Genomic DNA, 23,518 nt, shown 5'->3' with positions numbered 1-23,518 from the left:
CGACAAATCAAATTTATCGGTAAAACTGCATCTGAACTTGCAATGCGCACAATCGACAAATCAAATTTATCGATAAAACTGCATCTGAACTTGCTATGCGCACAATTGACAAATCAAATTTATCGTTAAAACTGCATCTGAACTTGCAATGCGCAGAATCGACAAATCAAATTTATCGATAAAACTGCATCTGAACTTGCAATGCGCACAATCGACAAATGAAATTATTTTATTTACAGGATTATGTAGGGGCCTTTTTAACAAATGTGATTTAAAACAACCCAATCCCAGCTGTTTTGCAGAAATTCAAATTAACATGGTCATCAGATGACTATTCATTGCAATTTTTTTTGACATTTGAAAGGTTCCGTTAAACGCCGATTCTAGGTGTGTTTCAGCTTTCTATCAAATTATTATATGCTGACAAGCTTAATAACATGATAGTTGTCCTCTTCTATCATATATTTTTCAAAAGCTGAGACGGACTTAGAATCGGCAAAACGACTGTCAAAAAAAAAAATATAAATAATATAACAATAATTACACTTGTCAGTAAAATCGTTTTAAAATCAACACCATTTCAACTGTATGGCGTTACCTTTATTCAAATCATAAGATATAAATATTTTTCCATTCATCGAGCAATCTTTGCTATTGCTCGATGAATGGAAATGTAGTTTTAAAATAGGTGGAAAAAATACCTAACCCTAATACGCTCATAATACTACGATCGCTGCCCCTTCCAAGTACGAAATAAAACACCCTTCGCAAGTAGAGTAAGAAAGCTGCAATCAACTGATCAACAGAACAAAAACAAAACTAATGATGATAGACAGAGAAAACACCTTAGTTAGAACAAACGCTTAGAGACGGTGGGCAACTTTCAATGTTTTTCCTTCGGGAACTAGTTGAAAATGGTCCAAGGCGTTCAAAACCGATTGTGGTCGAGAAAAGGTTATGTATTAAGAAACTCATTAGAATATATCGAATTTAAAGAAAACTGATGGTCATATGAGGAATTAATTAAAAAAACACTATTTATCCAAGTAAAACAAAGTACTGTTTTTCCAGTTCCTTATAGTTATAGTACTTGCTGAAATTCACTAGTTTAAGAAAATTGAGTTCAACTTTCAACTGAAAACGTTCAGTGAATTTATGATTTCATAGCAAAAATGTTTACTTAAAATCAGTTTAACCAGATTACAATAATTGACCAATTTACGAATATGTTGCAGAGCATTTTGAATTTCAAGAATTAAATCAGAAGTTTAGTATTCGCGGTAGGTACCAAACTTAATTATTAATATTTATTGTGTTTTCGGCATGACAATCGGACTAATTGATGTAATTTATTATTTTATTTATGTAGTGAACACTTTAAATTTCCCTTATTACGGAAATATACTAAGAAAATTGACAACTAGTAATTTATTTATTATTTTACGGGCAAGTAAATTGTTCATTCCCAATACACAAATGGATATTTTTTAAACTTTTTTCAATCTGTGGCAGGTACACGGAGAAAAATGATTATGGCCTTTTTTATCAAAATACTGTTAAAAATGTGACTGCATTACCATTTCCTAGTAAAATATTAGTCATTCAGAATATTTCAGAACACGTGTAAACGCAGGTGCCCTTGTCCGAATAATGTAAATATAATGCACAAGACCTCACCTCATAACAAATTCTTGCTATACTGATAGTTTGTTATGAAATTTGTCATATTATTCGTTATAATCCTCCAGTACCGTTTTTAACAAGAAAACGTATAATTATATCAAATTTTTGAATAAATTAACTATATTTCATATCAGTGAGTTTTCGACGTTTTCACAATAAGGAATTTAAGTAAAATATATTTTTACTTTTGAAAAATATGTTCATGTAGACTAAAAAACACCGATTCTGAATAAAGATATATAATTCTATATTTATATTCACAGAATTAATAAATCGTTCTTGAAAAGTGTTTTAATAGCTATACTCTACAAACGCTCACATGATTGTTCGAGCGAAATCTGACGTCCAATGTATTCAGTGTTAAGTTTGTACAGTGTAATAACTAAACATCTCTATGCATCTTTTTCTGTGACATGGCTTACTTTGCGAATAAGCGGGAAAGGTTGCCCGCACACATCCCATAGAGGGTATAAGTACGGATAGTATTTAAATCATAGGAAAATAGATTAATAATACATACATAATAATACACGCCAAACGCGCGCCCAACATTTGTACACGGTTGACATTTGTCACATGAGAACGGGTCGCTTCTACGATTCGTTCTTAAGTTCAACAGCTCGGCTGTGGAACGAACTGCCGGCCTCTGTGTTTCCTCCCTCCTACAACATGGGACTCTTCAAGACCCATGTTCACTCCTTCCTCTCCACAAAAAGACCTTCCACACAGCATCCCCAAAGATTACATAGGCCCTGAGGGAAATTATTTTCTTCAGGGCCTCCTGTAAGGAGTTAATATATATATTTAAAAAAATACTAAAATTCTAAATAAGATTAAAGCAGAGAAGCATGGGAATTCATCGGATCTAAGATTGTGGGAGCAAGTATCTTTCTCCAATGGTCTTCAATGCTCGATCCTGAAGTCAGACAGGATTCTATGATAAGAATATTTCTGGAATAGTTTATCCTTTCCCTCAGCCCTGCAATCCTGGTACTTAATAGAGCTGTAAATCCTGAAATTCGCCCTTCTGTAAACATTGAGGAGGCACTGCTGTGCCTGGGAAGTCCGAACATCAATCGGTATACGTTGAAATGCGGTTCTCAGATAATTTTTTGCTGTTGTGTTTTTAGTTTTATAGATGGTTGTGACTGAGATATTCATAAGTGTCCAATAATATACACAATTATATGAAAACGTGTTAATATAATGTAATTTTTATAATAATATTTACTTATTTATTTAATAACAACGGTATAAATATACCATGAACAATAAATCAAATACAATGACATCAAAAAGTATAAAATGATCAGAAACTCTAGAATGATATTGAAGTAAGAGATGCAGGTACACGCAAAACTTCTAAGTAGACTTTCTAGGTTTAATTAATATTTATTGAAAATATATGATATTATAGCCTTCTTGCAGTTAAATAGATCCGCCACATCTGCTTATCTATTACTAACTTCATGTAATTTAGGTATAAGTGAGTATTTTCAATGCTCAACCCTGGTATTGATACATTTAAACATTATTTTGGAACGAGTAACTCGCGCAAGTACATGAAATTCATTGAGGTTAAGTAAATTAGGGCTGCCTATACTACCAATTACGATTTTGAACATAAATATTAAGTCGGAGAATTTTAATTATTTTAATTCTTTCATTAAACATTATATATTTATTTATTTATTCACGTCTTAAATGCTTTTACACGCAAACATTATTGTAGGTAAGTTGTTCAGGAGTACGATAATGTAGGTACATTAAATTTATATTAGGTCAATGGTACGAAGGTCAAAAATCCTGACGACAAAGCAAGTCTAGTGACCTACATTATGTCGTTGACTGATAAAAACATTGATTTATAATTGGTTTCGAAACCACTACCTCTAGGGCCAGAGCCTAGGATTATGCCACTCAACCACAGATATAGTAAAATAGTAATTTTAAATATTTTTCTGCGAATTTCTCTAAAATAATTATACATCAATATATGAATATTATCATAATTTGTATAAAAAATGTTTTAAAAAATTGAAATTTTTTAGTTGGATAATTAGAGTATATGATAGAGGTTTCACATTTATGACAAATAGAAAACAAAAGAGGATATAAAAAGCAAACAGTTCACAAAAATACCAATTTTCTACGTATTTGACTTTTTACGTAAGTATGAGTAGACTTACATTTTATTGGTCATGATTTAAAACAGAGGTTCCCAAACTTTTTTGCAACGTAGAACACTTGCCAAATATTTTTTTTTCCGTAGACCCCCTGCCTGCCGAATATTGAATTTTCCTAAAACTATTATCGTCCCATGTCATTTATTTTTTTAGTAAAAAGAGTTCCTTCCCTTGTCTGCCCAACAACCGGGCGGCGGTATAGTTGCTCTGTCCCAGATGCAAAATCCTGTCAAATGATGCCCAGGTCTTTTTTTTTTATTTTTTTTTTATTTGTTTTTGGGGTATTATGCCGTGTTGCGCTAACTCCTTCTTTAGCCAACGTTTCGGACAGCATTGCAGTGTCCATCATCAGGGCAGATGTGTTATTTGTTAGATGCCCAGGTCATTAATTTCTTCGACAAAGGTAAGGGTTGAGTTATTAAGTTCATTTGAATAAATAATTGGTTGACTTATTTTGTAAAATCTTATTGATTGGCACTTATTTATATTGAGATATAGTTTATTTAGAGTGCACCAATTAATTAACCTGTTTAAGTTATTTTGTAGACTGATACAATCTTCAACGGTTTTTACTTTTTTAAATATTTTTAAATCGTCTGCAAAAAGTAATACATTTATATCGTTATCAAATATATTAACAATATCGTTTATAAACAGTAAAAACAATATTGGGCCTAAATGAGACCCCTGCGGTACACCACTTGTAGCTATAAATTGGTTGGAAAGGAATGAATTGATTTTTACTAGTAGAACTCTATCAGTTAGATAGCTTGCGAACCAGTCTAAAAGTTTTCCATCGATACCGAGCTTACATAGTTTGACGAGGAGAATTTTATGGCAAACTTTGTCAAATGCCTTAATAAAGTCCGTATATATGGAATCGACTTGAGTTCTATTAGCTAATGCGTTCGATATATACGAGTAGTTTTAATATAATGAGAGTTTTGTCAAAGTTGATCTGCCCGACAAAAATCCTTGTTGATTTGGAACAATCAGGTGGTTAATATAAGGTGAAATTTTATCAAGTAATAGTTTTTCAAAAAGTTTCGGTATTACGGATAGCTTACAAATTGGTCTATAGTTGGTTATATCACATGTATTGCCCTTGAATATAGGTGTCAGATAACAACGTTTCCAAATGTTAGGGAAGCAACCTGTATCAAGGGAATGATTAAAAAATACGCAAATCGGCTCAGCCAGTGAATCAATACAATTTATAAAGATACTGGGATGCACATTATCAGGTCCGGCCTTCTTGTTTTTGTCTAGGGATTTAATCTTAGTTTTAACGTCGTTTATATTGATATGTATGGCAGGGATATGTATGGTCTCGTTAATGGATGAAGGTGGGATGTAATTGTCTGGGATATCTTCGTCATAAACACTTTTGAATTAGTCAGCAAAATAGTTAACCTTTACTTTCATATCAGTACTAGCGATGTGTAGGTTCAGCCGGATTGAGTCCTTGAGCCCGAGTCCTTTGCGGGAAGCGGGTCCTACTCCCACTCCTTTTCGTAATCAACCACTCCCAGAGAACTCGGTCTGGGACTCGGACCCGAATGCCTCCAATCAACGACTCCCAGAGAACCCGGACCCGAGAATGCCTCTAAGGACTTGGACTCGGACCCGAATGCCTCTAATCAACAACTCCCAGAAAACTCGGACTCGGGGTCTCGAACCCGAATGCCTCCCTCCACCACCGGCCTCGCGAGTCCTGCAGTGAGTGGTAAGTTCTGGTGGTGAAGACATCTTCTGTTTACCTGCTTTACAGTAAGTGGATGTTTTGTTTATTGTTTAATATCTAGTACTTATTGGAGTTATTTGGGGTTATGAGTTGCTTTTCTAAACCGATGAGCTAATTAGTTAAATAATAATATCGACTGACATGTACTAATAAATCAATAATAGCAATAAATTATTTGAGTGATGTAAAAAAAAATAAGTTAAGTAATATTTAATTTAATTAGGTGTATAAAAATTAGGCTGTGACTGGGGTTTTCACTTTAAAAAAAATTGATTCTTACCCTAGTATTGTCGATAGTTTTATCAATCAATTCTGTTTCAGCAATCAATTCTGCCATTCGATACAATTAACAGCATTCCTCAAAATATTAGTATTGAAACAATAAGAAATGATTATTGCGGCTTATAGCCAATGAATTCACCTAGATTTTACCATTTTTCCAATATTTTTAGACTCACTAAGTACTCTAGGATGTACCTAGAGGTGCTACTAAGATATTGCAATACTTGCAAAAATTTGACGAAAAGCGCTCCAGTGGATGTTTTTATTTATCTTCTAAAAAACACAAGCCACTAAAAAGCATCTTGGCTATTTTTAATTTTTCAATTCGCAATTTAAAAAAAAAATATTACATTTTTTTATGTTCATTTTTTTTAATGTTTTATCTTGATTTAAAAAATTCAATACGAAGATATTTTGAGTTTATTTATGATTCTTTTGACTGTTATGCCTATTTGTACATTTTTTTTTTCGGATTCAGAATTTAAAAAAAAACTTACTGATGTATTATTTTTATGTTCAATTCTTATGTTTCTTTTGTTTCATGATCTTGTTTTAAAAATCAACACGTTGGCATTTTGAGATATTGCCGATTAGTTTAACGGTTTTTATGTAAAATCTCAATGATTTATCGCAATTCTTTGATGTTTTATATTTTTATTTTAGCCCCTCATATTTGTAGGCGCTAGGTACCTACTGTACTTAAGTAAAAATTATTGTTTTATTTTAAAGTTTTATTTTAATTATCGTTCACTATTTTTATTTTTTGTGTTATTAAAAATACAAATTTCAGTGGTGTCTGTCTGTGTATCCGTAACTCTGGTTCAATGAACTCTAGAATATGGATTTGCTTTGATTTTAAAAATTGGAACTGATTGTCAACTGGTATTGGAAAGATTCAGACAAGCGATAAATTAGGTACCAAGATTATTTTATTCAATAATTGTTTATTTAAAATGGCTATCTTTTGTTAAAATTTTTTAGCTATGTCGTAATAGTGTTCATTCGAAAGGCAAATTTCTGGCAAATGTTTATTTTTAATGATCCTGAGACATATATATGTATATATTTGTGAAACCAAAAGGAAAAATATACAAATCAAGTATATAATATACACAAATCCTACAATAATATATTGAACAAAGTGTGTATGTATTACAATAAAAAAAAATGGACTGGAATAAATAAAATAGTTCTTTTAAAAGGAAGCAGTCCTCGGATGCCTCCGGAAAAATGCAGAACTCACCCACCTCTAATCAGTACTACTCTTTTCTTTGAAATGCATTGAGATGGGTAAGCTTTGTTTGTTTTTTCTTAGAGAATTAACATGATTGTAAAAGTTCTGAATGTTGGAAGGTATAGAATTTTCGATTCCATTTATGTAATTAATATACGATATTTTAGACATTTTTTTACATTGAGATCTATAGTTTTGAAATATCTTGTCGTCGCTTAGGGATTTCGATTCTTTAAAGTTTTTGTTGGCAATTTTTTTACATATTACTAAGTTAATTAACTCTCCAGTGAACCATTTTGGGAACTTTGCTTCTTTGAAGTGTGAAAGTGGTACATATTTTTCAATGGCCCTGTTGATAATTGTATAATATGTTAGAGAACAGATTGCATATCACATTTTTTGCGTAAAAACTTCCTAAAACATCGATAAATTGAATCTTTAGACATAAAAATTAATAATTAGCATTATCACTTAACAATTTAGAAAGTTTTGTTAAATTTAAAGCGGTAATATTGAAGCTATTCGCCCACAACATAACACAAATTACAACGCGACCGCGCCTAAAATCGCCTACTCCTAAAATTATCGTTTTTGTAAAACGAATAAGTAGAAACTCATTTAAAATTTACGTAAAAGCAATGGTTTAACCCCACTGGCGAGTACATCTCAATCTGCAGCAAGGTAGGTATATGGATAATACCGTGTGAACCCCAATATCGCGCGATGAAACATGCGAGAATTACAAATTCTAACGTAAAAAAACAATATAATAATGAAATATTGATATAAAAAAAATATATATCCTTAATTTATTTATACGGTCAACATTGATTCGGGCAAAGAAATTATATTTATTTTGCGACGAAACTCCACAATATCCTTCCCCCTGATATGAAGCGAATAGAAAATTTGAATGATTACAAAGCAAGAATAAAAATCTGGCTGAAAGAGATTAATGAAAAAACTCTGAACAAAACATTAAAAACGACATAGAAAACTAATTATTTATATTTAACAGAAATTAATAATTTTAGTTCGCCTTAGCACAGGTCTAGTGCGGAGGACTGAAAAAACAACTTACTATACATATCTTTAACATTATATTTTGTATGTACAATGTTTAAATAGTCGCTATAATAAAAAAAAATAATAAAAGTAGTCATAGGTCTTAGTCGTAAGTCACTAGATATAAATCTTAGAGGTAAGTTACTAATTTTAAGTCAGTATTAACTATTTCTTAAGTATATTTGTACAGCGCCCTTGAGGTGATTTTTCTCGAAAACGGCGTCTTATAAATTAGCCAAATATTATTATTTCTATTAAAACATGACTTGAATTCCTTAATGAAGAATAAAGAAAATCTCCAAACAAAATTCCTACCCAGTACTAACCTACGGTAGAGGTGCAGAGCACAGATGACGTCACGCACCCATCTACCTCTTAACGCTCGGGTTATGGTCGTTTTGGCGGGTTCTAAAAAAATTCAAACTTCGATAATTAATTTAACTATGAAAACGAACTTTAACAAAAATACTGGTATTTATGTTTGCATTTGGATATTGATACGAATTTTAAAAAAATGGACTCGAAATTCTTATTGTAAAAAATAATCTTAACTAAACCATTATAACGGCCACCATCTTGAAACGGAACGCACGAACAAATTTACTGACGGATGAAATGCAAAACGGTGGAGTTCAATAAGCTCTGTCAATCATTTGCGGAACGACAATAACATTAGTATTAGTATTTGATTTAGTTCCTTTCCAATTTCACATACACATTCACACTGTACAGCAGACGCGGACTGAGACAGCTGGTAAACGATGATCACTGACTGTTTTTGGTGACAATTTTAAAAATAAGATAATTGATAATTCACAATGTGACAACTACACAAAATAATAATGCATTTAATACGTGCATATACGGGTATGATTAGACAGTTGTATCGTTATCTTCTAATTACCTTTAGTGTTAACTTTAAATTTACCTAATCTTTAGATAGTTATATCTTCTAATTACCTTTGGTGTTATCTTTCCTCGATCTATTTATTTAACAATACTTTGTACTAGAAATTCTACAAATATACTTATTCATACTAGCAACGTAAAAGCCATAACCAGTGTAAAGAAGAATGACGGCCTCTGTGATCGAGTGGTAAGGCTCTCGACTAGCAAGCCGGAAATTAAAATTTATTTGATTAAGTTGTGTTATTTTACATTAATTACTTATTACTCATTTAAAAATAATAAACATCTCAGTATCGCCTTGGTGTGAGAACACTATTCCGAATCGAAACGTCGCTTTAAATGGATTTGACCGTGTTTGGTGACCGAATCTGAATACCCAGGTATTACCCCACCTCCCTCTTCTCCTGCTCCTTCCGCTCCCCACTACCTTCAGCTTCACAACATACCACAATTGGGGATGCCATAGTCTCACTGGCTCCAGACATTTGGGAGCCGTTGGGACTCTTGTGCGTTTTCACATTAAAAAAGTTCGTCCCCTTTCAAATGTCCAATGCTGAACACGGATAGTAAAATATAATTTAAAAAAATAGAATTGACTGGAAGTTTTATAAATTAGATATAGTTTAAGAGAAGTATTTAAATATTATTAATATGTATATAGAAAATCTTTCGAATGACCCTCTGCAAAATTTGTTTTCATTGTAAAATACCTCCGTCATACTTCTCCCACCACATCCTTTAAGTCTATATTTGTAATTAAGTTTTAAGTAAACCTGAAGTGGTGAGCATTGTTTACAAAACATTTGTTGTACCTAAATAATGAAAGTGGTTAAAGTGTTTTTTTGGTTTTGTGTAAAAAATTATTTACACCCACACATTTTCCTGTTTTTTGTATAAAAGCAACGCGTATCGGTTTGTTAAAATGTGATAATTAATTAATGATCATCAAAATATTGTTACAGATACCTACAGGCACATTATTATACAAATTAAATTCCACATTACACTTTAGGCACCTACACATTTCTCTCTAGTGATATTGATATTTCAATAACATTGTTCGCATTAATTACACTGTCCATTAAAATTACAGAGTAGTGGCGGACCTAATCACCTCTGTCAAAAAGTTAATTAAAGTAATTGTTAGGTTTGTTATTTCAGTTGATTTCGATACTAATTTCATACGTACGATAAGATACGATACGATACGATTGTACCACCACAGGCAGGAGACTCCTGTCCCGGTACACCAGGGACACTGATTTCTTAGGACTTGGAACAAAATTTGGACTTAATGCTCTTTGCATTGGAAGGAAGTTGGAGTTTAATCGACCGGTATACATGGCAACCTAATAAGCCAATATTTGAATTTAGCATAGGCAGGAATAATTAGAGTTAATTTTTCTATTTTTTTGGCTTCTTTCTTCTTATATTTCCTTGACTCTTTTTGGCTCTTCCTGGTTCATCTTGAGCCTCTTCTCGGCTCTTTTTTTCTCTTCTCGGTTCTTCTAATTTCTATTGGCTCTTCTCGCCTCTTCTTGGCTCGTCTTGGGTCTTCACATATACTTTTTCATTTACTGGCCCTTTCTTGGCCCGTCTTATCTCTTCTTGCATATTCTTACGTCTTACTACCATCCCTTTTGTCTTTTCTAGTCACTTCTTGCCCCTTCAGGCCGCTTCTTCCCTCTTCTTGCATCTTCTCCTTTTTGGCTCGTCTTGTCTCTTCTTGCATATTGTTAGGTCTTACCTCCCCTTTTTGTCTCTTCTAGTCTCTTCTTGGCTCTTCTTGAATCTTCTCGCTCCTTTTTGGATAGTCTTGTCTCTTCTTGTCTACAATAATTTCATCGTAATAAACAAATTGATTTTAATCCGTCATAAGTAATCTTCCCAATATGCCTTCCATTGATATGCTTGATGTAACTCTAAGTGACCAGCTCAGTTTAGCCTCTCAAAAGCTGGGCGTACTGTACAGGGCCCGCAGATACTGCAGATTGTATACAACGGATGACCCTGCACAAGTCGTAAGAGCACATACTGTTGAATTTGGAAGTCACCTCTGGTCTGGAGCCCCAAAATACCTGAAAAAACCTAGACTATGCAGAAACGGTCGGTCCGTTTGATAAATTCCCATATCTTAACAAGCGGATTGCAATCTTTGGAGTACAGGTGTCAGGTAGTTATGCTGTCCTTGTTCTACCGATATTACAATGGAAGATGCTCCGAGGAACTAGCGTCATTGATACCTTCCGCACCGGTGTGTTGTCGCGAAATACGTCAAACCTATATACACGGTTGACACTTGTCACATGAGAACGGGTCGCTTTTACGACTCGTTCTAGAGTTCAATTTCTCGGCTGTGGAACAATTTGCTGTCATCTGTGTTTCCTCCCTTCTACAACATGGGTATCTTCAAGACCCATGTTCACTCTTTCCACTCCTCAAAGAGACTGCACAACATCCCCAAAGATGACATAGGCTCTGAAGGAAATTATTTTCCTTTGCATAAGCCTCCTGCGTGGTGAGGTAATGTAAAAAAAGGTTGATGCCACATTTTTCTATATTTGTAATACAATAATATAATCTAGGTTAAATAATTAACAGGTCAGACTTCGGATCACGGATCACATGCAGTAGATCAGGGGTTCCCAACCCCGTGCCCGCCACTATTCGACAGTGAAATAATTATTTCGTAAACATTAATTAAAAATGTGAATTATTTTTATTTATTTGTTAGAATTTTAATTTTTTTGAGTAGGTACCCAGGTTTATTAAATACGTTCGTATGTTTGCGATATTGTATATATGAGTGGTTCCTTTGCTGACAGTACTTGTCGCAACCTGTCTAGCGGCGAGCCAGACTGCACTCTTCACGCTAGCCTGGAACGGAGAGTACTATTTGCACATCACTCCTTGTATACGCAGAAAACCCGAAGTAAACGAACGCCACGAACTGAGCCAATGAACGCCGAAGGCGCCAAAACACATGGCACATGACTCTGCCAGCTCTGTCTGTCAGTGAAAGCAATAAACATGGCCCCGACAGCCAAACTGACAGGAGTCACGTGCTTGTACCGTCCTGATCGGTTCGGCGATCATCGGCTCACTTCGGGTTTTTGTCGTGCACAAGGAGTGATGTGCAAATAGCATTCCCCGCCTGGAACCGCGTTGTTGTAATTTTGATTGCGATTGCTGCCCCGAGTTTGTCGATTAAAAATAGGTGGTGCCCGCCACCGTACCGATATTTTAGAATGTGCTCTAGAGTACAAAAAGGTTGAGAACCCCTGCAGTAGATGAATAATTTAGAAAACAAGATTTTTGCTTACCGTCTTCCCTCGAGATTTTCTTTTTTTCAGTATATTTACCCACAAACTCCTTGTTAAAATTAAGTAAAGATCCAAACCAGAAGTTGAACCTTAGTTTGGTTGTGGTTCAGATAGTTTGGACTTTTAAGGACAGATGGCAGGTTGTCGTTTTTCTCCCTCCAACAGGCTGAGATTAATAAAACGCCTTGTAACGCCATTGTCATTCTCCTCTGCATTTTCACTTCACAATAAACAACATCTCAGTCCGTTGAGAAGAAACTAAAATAATTAAATACTCCTAATTAATGCAAGCATAATAATTTTTGTTTTTAAATATTTTCAGTACCTACCTAAACATGATGAGATTATGCCGCCATTATTAAAATAGTTTGTGGTGTAATAAATGGTCAGCTTGGTTCTCTTACAAGCATTTGGTAGGGTTTAGCTGTTAAAATTTTATTTTTTTATCTCAAACTAGCTGCCATGTACCCGGCGGCGTTGTTCGGGGACTTATAAATGGTTTGGGGTAAGGTTTTGAGGTTGTGAATTCTAGAACACCTGATAATTGAGAGCATTTATAAGGTGATTAATAGTATTATTGTTTGGTAATAAGTAGTTGTTTTAAATGGTGGTGATATGTCTTCCTCGGGCGTCGACGACCTCTTTAACAGTTTGCTTCCAAGTCATACATTTTCCTTACTCCTCTTTCTTCGCTAACTTACGTCTCATTTTACCACTAATAATTGGACTTTTTCTACTATTCTCTTCATTTAGTATCATGAAATCCAGTGTTACTTTAAAAAAACTACATTATGTCGACATTGATTCGACTCTGTATCTCATACCAGTGTAGAGATAATGCGTTAAGTCTTCTCGAGCGTTGTTCTAGTTCTTCCGAACGGTACATGAACGAATACAGAGAAAAATTTTTTTTTCAAATATATCGATAAAGGTATATTTAATATTTTGTGGATGTATTTTTACATTTTATTTTTTTTTGTATTTATGTGTTTAAAAATATGATTATTTTTTTTTCAGTTAATTGTAAAGGGTTTTCCAATAAGAGGTGTTATTTCGAATAGCCCGCTATTTCGGTAGATGTTAGTTTTGAAGCTGTCATTTTTTGACATTTGACAATTAGAAACTACGTCATTAATAAAAATGGAACGATACACGCTTCAAAAACACATTGAAATTATTAAAATTCACTTGAGTAAATCAAATGCAAATCATCTTGAGTGATGAGGACAATTTCCAACTCGGTGGCTTCGACAACAAGCAAAATTGTCGCATCTGGGGCTCGGAAAACACAACAGTCATTGTTGAAAAGCCTCTCTATCCTCTACGTGTGACTGTTTGGTGCGGTTTATGGTCCGGCGGAATCATTGGACCTTACTTTTTCGAAAATGAGGCTGGAGCAACAGTTACGATGAATGGATTGCGCTATTGAGAGATGATTAATTATTTTTCATAGCCGGAATTGGATGATATTGATCTGGACAACGTTTACTTTCAACAAAAAGGCGCTACGTGCCACACAAGCAACGAAACAATTGATCTTTTACGATTGAATATCAAAATAACACCTCTTATTGGAAAACCACATATATATATACCATGTTTTCAACTTATTCTCAGGTCAAACTGAGCACAAAAAGGAAAAAAATAAAAATTAACTAATCATTACGCCATTTCTGCAGGGGTAGGCAGAGGGACGGACCGCCAAACAACTCTGTCTGGGAACGCTTTCCTTGTCTCATTCACATTCATACATCGTTTCGTGCATACTCTTTTATTATTCTGACTCTTGACGTGGCCCGACTCCAGTATCTGATTCACTTGATCGTACCATGTCTTCCTCGGGTGTCACCAATTACTTGTCCATTCACATTCTAAATCATATTCTAAATACACGACACTTCATGGTACACCACAACTGAACTTTTATTTTCTATTTACTTTAAAATCATTTTTGTTAATTTTATAACCTTAAATATAAAAGTTACAAATCAATGTTCACCATAATATGTATATTTAGTTGTAATGTGTAAACTTTCCTAAATAAAGAGGTTATTATTATTATTACTTAAAATACAAGTAGGTACAATTTACTGAAGGTGTTTTTTTCCACTCGTCGCATTTTGATCCATCATCACAGTGTAATATGTGTATTTATCAGGAGTAGCATAATGTATTTTCTTCCTCGGTACTGCCTTAATTTTTAGTACCACTGTATTTGCATAATATAATGCACCGGGTAATAGAGACTGGCTTGATATAATTATCCGGTAAATAAAGTATGTATTTCATCTCAGAGCATGATGACCTTGACGAAGTTAATGACGACGAAAAAAATTATCGAAGGTATTCGTGCTGAAAAAAAAGAGTTTTCAACAAAAAGTTGTCAGCGCAAAGCGCAGGCTCGGGCGGCGGGGCAGTGAGGGGGTGGTGGAGAGCGGGAGAGGGGTGGCGGGGCGTTCGGGGCAAAACGGGTTCAGTCAGTGTTGTTCCGACCGTCGCGCGGGAGCTCGCGTTCGTCGCGGCACCGAGTCGCGCGCAAGTGCGTAAATTCAAAAAATCCGTAAAGTGAGTTAGTTACTTTCTTGTGAGAAAAAGTTCAAGGCAAGATGCCTTCCAACAGCAATATCGTGGTGGAGTGGCTGCGCTCCTTACACCTGGGCCAGTACGCTGAAAGTTTTATAGACAACGGTTACGACGACCTGGAGATCTGCAAGCAGGTTGGGGAGCCGGATCTGGATGCCATCGGGGTGCTGAATCCCACACACAGGCAGCGGCTGCTGGCCTCCGTGCGCACCCTCAGGGAGGAGGGGGCCGCCTCGGTGTACTTCACCCTGGAGGAGGCCGCCGCGGCTGTGGCCCAAGAGTGGCCCGGGAAGGAGCAGGAAGTGGTTGAGGAGGGAGCCAGGTACCGGGACGAGTACGAGGAGGGCAAGGCAGAGCTGGTGAAGATCCCCCGCGTCCAGCTCAGGGTCCTCCTCAGGGATCGCTTGGCGCAGGATGGCATCCGCCTCAGTCTTCAGCCATACTCTACAACGGTAAGTGACATGTCCAATCAACCTGCTAGCGCTCATTATACCCCTTCCTAGCCTCGTCATTCCCGCACTGTTAATTAGCAACATTCGCTGTGCCGATGCCGTTTCTGCTTTCCGGGTTCTAAAGGATACCGCATTTCTGCTGCCTGCTGCACAGTGCACACTGTCCAGCTCTTATCAGCTCGCCGACTGTCGCGATGTCGGCTTAAAATAAGCACTCCGCTGTTTCAGTTTCTCTTATTAATTTACCCCCGTCTCACAAGCTTTGAGTTTAGTATTTTATTTATTCGTGGTTTGCGCAAATAAATGTCAGTTATCGTACTGTCGTATTTATAAATAGGAACCTTACCTACCTCCCGAAAATTTGATACAATTTAAGCTTGACAGTTGCGTCCTAGTAGTTAATTCCGTACCCAAAAAATACGAGGGGTCGAAAATTTATCTATTATTAGGGACGTTTCCTAGTTACAATCACGCAGCTTTATCTAAACAATCGATGATTTATATATTGGTGTCATGCGATTTTATCCAATAAGGTATTTGTCGGCTATCGGGGCAAGTCTACACACGCCGCCCGCTATGGGCTGACATTCTGAAGTTAATTTAAAAGAACCATTTCTGCCAAAATATTCATTACGTAGTTTCACGGAATGTGTGATCGCTTTTTACGGGCGATTAGGTACGAAATAATAACAGAATTGTTTTGCTTCTCTGTTTCAATTGAATGTAATATTGTTTTTGTATTTATGTGTTCAGATACCTACCTTTTTAAGTGTTCGTAGATTTGATACAATCAGCTCGCTTTGTCAAAGGTTATCTAATTTACCGAATGGGAAAAACAGGAATAATTTATTCAGTTTCTTGGAATTCAACTTTTGCAATTTAATGATTTGTTCCGTATAGAGTGTCTAATAATATTATAGGTTATCTACTGTTGTTATTCTTATTAATCTCTTTTTGTTTTATTTTTTTATTTCATTATCGTGTGTATATAATTGTCAAGAAGACAAAAAATGCTTATTGGCATGAGGAATAATAGCTGACGATAAAATGTAATGTTTTAAGAGGAAGCTACAAGCCAAAAATGTATATATTCTTGGTATAACTTATATCGTAGATAATAGGCATCAAAATCGCTTGACAAACGGAGTTTAGAAACGTTCGATTTCAAGCAAAAAACTGGTTTTTATTTATTTTGTAAATAATTTTTTAAGAAAGCAAAAAAGTTAATCTAGTGAAACTGTCACAGATAATCTTAGCTATAATACAGTATTTTTTAAAAGTACGAGTAGTTTCCTTTATGCGTTCATACATTTCTATTGAAAAAATATTTTTTTTAGTCGTTTGCACTTATATTTTTATTGAGTAATTTATTTTTTTATTTGTATTCTACTCAAGCGAAACGATAGGAAAACCTTCAATTTATCTAAAGGATATTTTTTGGTATTCATAATGTACACCGATTTGTTATAAAAATTAATCAAAAAAGTGTTTTGGCATTAAGCTTCGCCTTAAGATGAAGTTTATTGGTGTGTTATAAATATATTAATAAGAGTGTGTTCATTAATTAGGTACCTAGTACCTACTCACAATGTGAATATGTATTATTTTACCAACATTGATCAATAGGTACCTGCATAGGATGTCTTAGGCGTGTTTCATATTAGAATTTAAGACATTTTGAGATTTTATTCCACCTCATAAAATATTGTGTAGGTACATTGATTGATTGGTGTGTTTTTTGCCGAAGAACAATGATGGATTAGCTTCGTGAAGAATATTTTGTAGGAGACTAGTAGTCGCGATTCAAGACAAAACAAGTGGATAAGTAAAATACACCAAGTATCCTTGTTGTTTGGTTAGCATTTACAAAGATTTTAACAATAGCAGGTAGTTTAACCATATTTAAACTTTCTAAAAGTTCCTTTCAATCTTCATACATTTTTTTCCGTTTGCCGGAAACATCAGTACTTTTTATAAGTTTATATTTTCTGCATATTATTATTTACGCCCTAGTAGCATTTTACATGATAAGAAAAATATAAAGTACCTATAACGCATGAGCTAAACATGTGTGAAATAATATAGAAATAGATTAGAAAATTAATTTAAATAAGCGATTGAATAAAATGTGTGAAATATAAAATAAAAACAGGATAATATTCACTACGGAACACAGTGGCGGATTTTGATGATTTGGCGCGACACCGCTCTCGGCGCTCAACCATTTTGTAATTCATTGTTGTTTGTAAGTGGTAAAATGAAAATCTACTTTATTTTTTAAAATTGACATGCTGTTAATGCTATAAAATAGTTTAAAAAACTTGTACGCTGGGTATTGCATATTGTTGAGTTATTATATTAAATATAAATGATAATCTAGTCTCCTTCAACGGAAGCAATCTTCCGAACAGGCCTTCCATTGATATGCTTGGCGTAACTATAAGTGACCAGCTCAGGTACGGGGGCTCCATCGAAGCCAGAGTAAAGTTGGCCTCTCAGAAGCTGGGCGTACTGTACAGGGCCCGCAGATACTTTAATAGTACACAACTGCTGACCCTGTACAAATCGCAAGTGCGCCCTACTGTCGAATTTGGCAGCCATCTCTGGTCCGGAGCCCCTAAATACCTGAAAAAACCCCTTCACTCTGTGCAGAAACGGGCGGTCCGTTTGATAGATTCCCCAATCTTAACAAACGGACTGCAATCTTTAGAGCACAGGCGTCAGGTAGGTATGCTGTCCTTGTTCTATCGGTATTACAATGGAAGATGCTCTGAGGAACTAGCGTCATTGATCCCTTCGGCACCGGTGCGTAGTCGGGATACACGCCAAACGCGCGCCCAACATTTGTACACGGTTGACATTTGTCACATGAGAACGGGTCGCTTCTACGATTCGTTCTTAAGTTCAACAGCTCGGCTGTGGAACGAACTGCCGGCCTCTGTGTTTCCTTCCTCCTACAACATGGGACTCTTCAAGACCCATGTTCACTCCTTCCTCTCCACAAAAAGACCCTCCACACAGCATCCCCAAAGATGACATAGGCCCTGAGGGAAATTATTTTCTTCAGGGCCTCCTGTGTGGAGTTAATATAAAAAAAAATTCAAACACAGATAGTAAAAAAAATAAGAAATAGATTATTTGAAGTTAAAACGTGAAAATTAATCTAAAAACAAATTTTGTTGTTTTTATAGAAATTATAAAACTTACTAAGCGTATAACATTAACTTAAATTATACTGGAAATTCGCAAATTGGAGGAGAATCCCAAATAATAAACATAAAATTATTAATTGTAGTACGTAGCAAGGAGGGATTTAGTATTTTCCAGACAGTGATGAATAACCACAAATACAATAGAATGCAGGGGATTAACAGATTAATAAACAGGGTTAATTACACACAATAGGGTTCCTAATAAAAAAAAACGTACAAACTTCGACTAATAGTGTATACAAGCAAATATAATACATTTACAAAAAATTGATAGTCTCCAGGTACTTAAAAAACATATTAGCAGAGCGTAGCACATATTTTGATTCGTATTTTTTTTAAATAAACGTTCTATTGATAGCAGTAAAAAATAAAACACATAAATTTATATTTCTTGGACGAGTTAAAGTTGAATATTAAAAAAAAATCATGTATTAAAAATGATATTGCGTGAGTAAATCAATTGAAATGGATGAAATATTTTGTACAAAATAAATAAGACAATAATCTTCTTTTAAAATGATCGTGAAGATTTGTAAAGATTTTTTCTACTCCGTTAATGACAAAAAATTGGAAAAAAAAGTTTGGACAAAATTGTTTTGCTTTGAACCAAGACAACACATGATTTTTTTATAAATTAAGAATATTATCCATCATTTCAAAAAAATATATTTTTTAAAGTACATAAGCAACTTGATTCTGCACACTTTCGAACACACCTAAGTACCACACCGTACATGCGCACCCCGTACATCTCTGTTCTACGACCCATTACAGTGTAATTAGGTTTCGCATGTAATTTGTAGCGACATTTTTAATGTCAGTGGTTAATTGAGGAACCATCATAAAAAAAAATCATTTCGGTAACATGCCGATCAGGTGGGAAACGTCGCGCCAGCGCTCAAACTTCAGCCACTGTGCGGAGTGGTAAACTCGTACATTTCAGAAAAGTATATATGAAGAATGTGTTTAATCTCTAATACGGAATAAAAAAAATAGTAATATTATTATCGCAGACCCGTGAAAAATCACGGAATATTATTATGGTAGAATTTATGAAGGTGAAAGCATATATTAAAAAAATATTTGCTTCAGGATCGTTGCATTTCAAAAGAAGAAATTTAACTATCGAATGTTAGTAAACTAGTCTTGTAATCACGATGGAAATGAACGAGCCGCGAGAGCATGGCCACTGGACATAAGTTCAGTGAAACCACGGTACGACGCACTTGGTCTCATTTACGTATATTCACTCATTTACGCATCTGTCAAGCATTTGAACAAAATAAATACGCATTTCGAATAAAGAGTTATTTTTAATTCTTCATAATTTGCTACCTACTTTATTGCTTTTTTGATACATGTTGAGAAGTAGTTCCAATTTTGAAAATTTAATTTTTAAGTTTATTCAACTTGAATAGTGTTACGCACTACGCAGTAATATTTCACATTACTTACCCATGCACCAACAACAATTCGAGTTGAGCTTTAGTTTCGTTCCTGGATTCATTTCGAATTCGAACATTTTGAAAGTTTATGTTTGAGGAACATCACAATTTAATGGGAACATTTGAATTGATAACTTCGTCGCTTCGGTCGCTTTGTGTTTTAATTATTTAGGAATGTTTTGGTTTGCAGATGTAGATTGAAATTGGAAGTACTTTCGTAAGCACGTGAATGAAATTTCAATTGAAAACAAAATGAGCACCCTAGTCAAGCATGGTAAATAGGTAAATAGACGGTTAAATAAATCAAATGCTCAATCTCATTCGGATTGTAATCTGCTATAAACGTTCGAGAGAACGAATGTTAAACAAGTCTTAATTACTTTGAATACCAAATAGCGTGGCAGCCTCGAGCAGGTCCCGTCTTCTGTACAGTGTGTACTGTGCTCAACTGCTCAGTAGTGTGATTATCGATTAGTCTCGCATCACTCGGGTATTGCGTACGACAAAAATAATCTACTGATTGGATCTCTGCTCTTTGAGCCGAATGCATTAGGAGAAAACGGGCTGGGTATACCTCTACCCGGCTGTGGGCCCCTGGTAGGAATACTGGTCCATTAGATAAGATGTCCGATTAGCAGCTCGGATCCCCCAGCCTCCCAAACAAAACCGATCCTATCCGAACGGATTTAAATTAAGCCTCATTAGTCGGATTCCTCGGGAATGTTCCAACTAACGAACAAAGTGTGGAGATTGAATTAGGAGCTTAGTCATCGGGACGACATTGTGGGGAATTTTTAGACATTGAGACCTCAGAACCCTTCATATTATATCGATCTCAAATATCCCACGATCGAGGGTTTTTTTCAAGCTCAGTTCGGGCAGGTAGAATGTAGCAGCCGAAACAACAGCGCTGTAGTCCGATTTTGTCGGCTGGTGGACCAATTATGAAACCATTAGCTGGCGATGCGTTACATCCTCTATAACTTCACGGACGGGTGCGAATTAATGATGTTCACATTATAGGATAGCTATAATCAACCAATAATACTCAGGTATTAGTGTAGATAATCTTAGAGGTGCAATTTTGTTAACATTATTTAAACAAACATTATCTTCCAAAAAATGTAGCTTTAGAAATCTGTACACAACAATCGCAATATGAACTACAAACTACAGACTCCGGGCCGCAACGTTTCAGAACGGTGGAAAAATTATAACTAAACTTTTGTCACCTGGGTGTAATGTCTACATTTGGAAAAAAAAACACTGTAGCTTGTAAAATATCCTACCGAAGATAATGCATGCTCTCCGAATACCTTGTACGCATTTAATTTTAATTTTTTTCTCTCAAAACCTTATTTCCATGTATTATATCCCTTTTGTTTGTATGCAAGCATTCAAAATATTTGCAAGAATCGTTAGCGGATCACATTAATCTCTCTATAATGTGCTCCACATATATCCCCCCAAGTGATTTCAATGACACATTATATGGCGACACTTACCCCCGTATTTGTTTACAATCTGAACAGTATCTGTAAATCGCGCTCCCTTTTGAATTGCCTAACAAAAAATGTGATAAGCACCGATGGAGGTTGCTACAGAATTGTTTAGAACTGGTTTTCAGCTGTCCGGTCTTGATCGAATCGGAGAAAGAGCCGCTCGAACGCTGGTCAAAAGGTGTGTATTGTAGATTTGTCACTCCGAGTACGATCAAAGGTACGCTTTTATTTTGTTGCTTTTCGCTGTTATTTAGTTGATGCTATTATGTGCAGTGGGGTTGTAGAGAACGTCCGTTGGGCCATGCGTGAGACGGGCAGGCTATCAAGGAGCAGCTTCGGAATGATGTCTGACTCTTGATAATATAAACTCGTTACTCCCAATGCACTAGCAATAGGCGACTGGACATTTATGGATGATGATCATGAGTATCATGACGTGGTCTTGAATGTTCTCTTGGTTGTCCTTAGTTCCCTTTATCTTAACCCTCTCAAATTACGTTCCTCGTGATTACTTCGTTTGTGGAGGTGCAATTAATTTTAGATAAAGAGAAACGCTAAGTGATTTTCTTGTTAGGGGAAAGAGGAACAAGTGTTTTCTGAGATTTCTTCACCCTAATAATCACAAGGAATCATAATTATATTAAAACATATTCATAATTAGTAACGCCCGTATTTATTTATTTAAAAAATATATATTATAACACAATAAAATCACTTGGGAATTCCTGTGTCGAGATGTGCCGCTTTGCAATTATTATTCCTAGCAAATAAATAAGAAAAATAATGTAAACTTCATATAATATTCAAAATATAAACCTACAAAAGTAAACACTACAGTTATTCAAACTAAACTTACAACTGGATAGTACGTTCAAAGTTGGCAACAATAACATTCTTCTGGCTAAATAACTATTACAAAGTATCTGTGGTGGCTTATCAGGCACAATCATAGTGTGACCATGCTGACAATGAAAAGAGGGATATTATGAATAATTATCAACAAAAATGGTAATAAATAAATTAAATTAAAATACACAAATTAAAGAATATCTATGTTTTAAACCACTTTATTACATTTATAGGACCGGAAACCGGTCGACGTCTATAAATGTAATAAAGTGGTTTAAAACATAGATATTCTTTAATTTGTGTAATAATGTCAAGCCACAAAGTGTTTGCTTCCTTCGATAATTTAAATTAAAATAGTAATCCTTATCTTCAGTAGCAATACAAAATACTTTCACAAAAACAATTTTTGGAGTTTTCAAATAAATATTAATAAAGTCAACGTGATTGAAAAGGCTGATTGATCCATTGTAAGTTCACGGTACATAAATTACTAGAGATCAGCTATTATTACATGAATCATTTACTTTCAATTATTATAAGAAAGCAAGTAGACCGTGTAACCTATTAGGGCATTGTGTTCCAGAATGGTTGAATAGAGACGGTCGTTTATAGTTCTGTTCTGACCAAAATGGTGTAATTTCTTCAAAGGAACGCATCGTTAAACGGCTCAGCTGGGTTCTGAGATTCCGTATGCCGAGGACTAATAAATAAAATATTTATTATGAAGTATTTTCATCTAGATCTGTGAATCTCTCGTGAGCAGAGTAGATCTTTTTTAAGTGCTGATTAATGTATTCGTTGCTAAGTTTAAATAACTGGTCTTTGGTCGGACTCGTCACAAAGTGGTTTTTTTTTTTTTTTTTTTATTGGTTTTCAAGTTACAATCTATTTGGTATTTGAAGTGGTGAGGATTAATTACATATACACGTCCAAATAACTTCGTGACTTTTAATCTGCATTTTATGGTTCGGTGGCTACTTTTTTATTATTAGTGGCTACGAACAGAAGCGGAGGAAATTATTAACCAACGTTCAATATTCTTAATTATG

General features: G+C 35.0%; 1 protein-coding gene across 5 annotated transcripts in view; it reads left to right on the top strand.

Annotated features, from left to right (window-relative positions):
• The first annotated feature begins 14,923 nt into the window (after window positions 1-14,923).
• LOC149423011 (uncharacterized) overlaps window positions 14,924-23,518 on the top strand; it is a 508,308-nt gene continuing 499,713 nt past the window's right edge. For all 5 annotated transcript variants that reach the window (XM_089632424.1, XM_089632428.1, XM_089632425.1 and 2 more), the window contains exon 1: window positions 14,924-15,461. In XM_089632424.1, coding sequence (XP_089488550.1) covers window positions 15,033-15,461 — 429 coding nt within the window. In that variant the 5' untranslated portion in view covers window positions 14,924-15,032. The remainder of the gene's footprint in view (window positions 15,462-23,518) is intronic.

The sequence above is a fragment of the Hesperophylax consimilis genome, chromosome 6, assembly GCF_061612785.1.
Source record: "Hesperophylax consimilis isolate HC1 chromosome 6, BYU_Hcon_1.0, whole genome shotgun sequence".
Lineage (NCBI taxonomy): Eukaryota > Metazoa > Arthropoda > Insecta > Trichoptera > Limnephilidae > Hesperophylax > Hesperophylax consimilis.
This window is presented reverse-complemented; position numbering and strand designations above follow the sequence as displayed.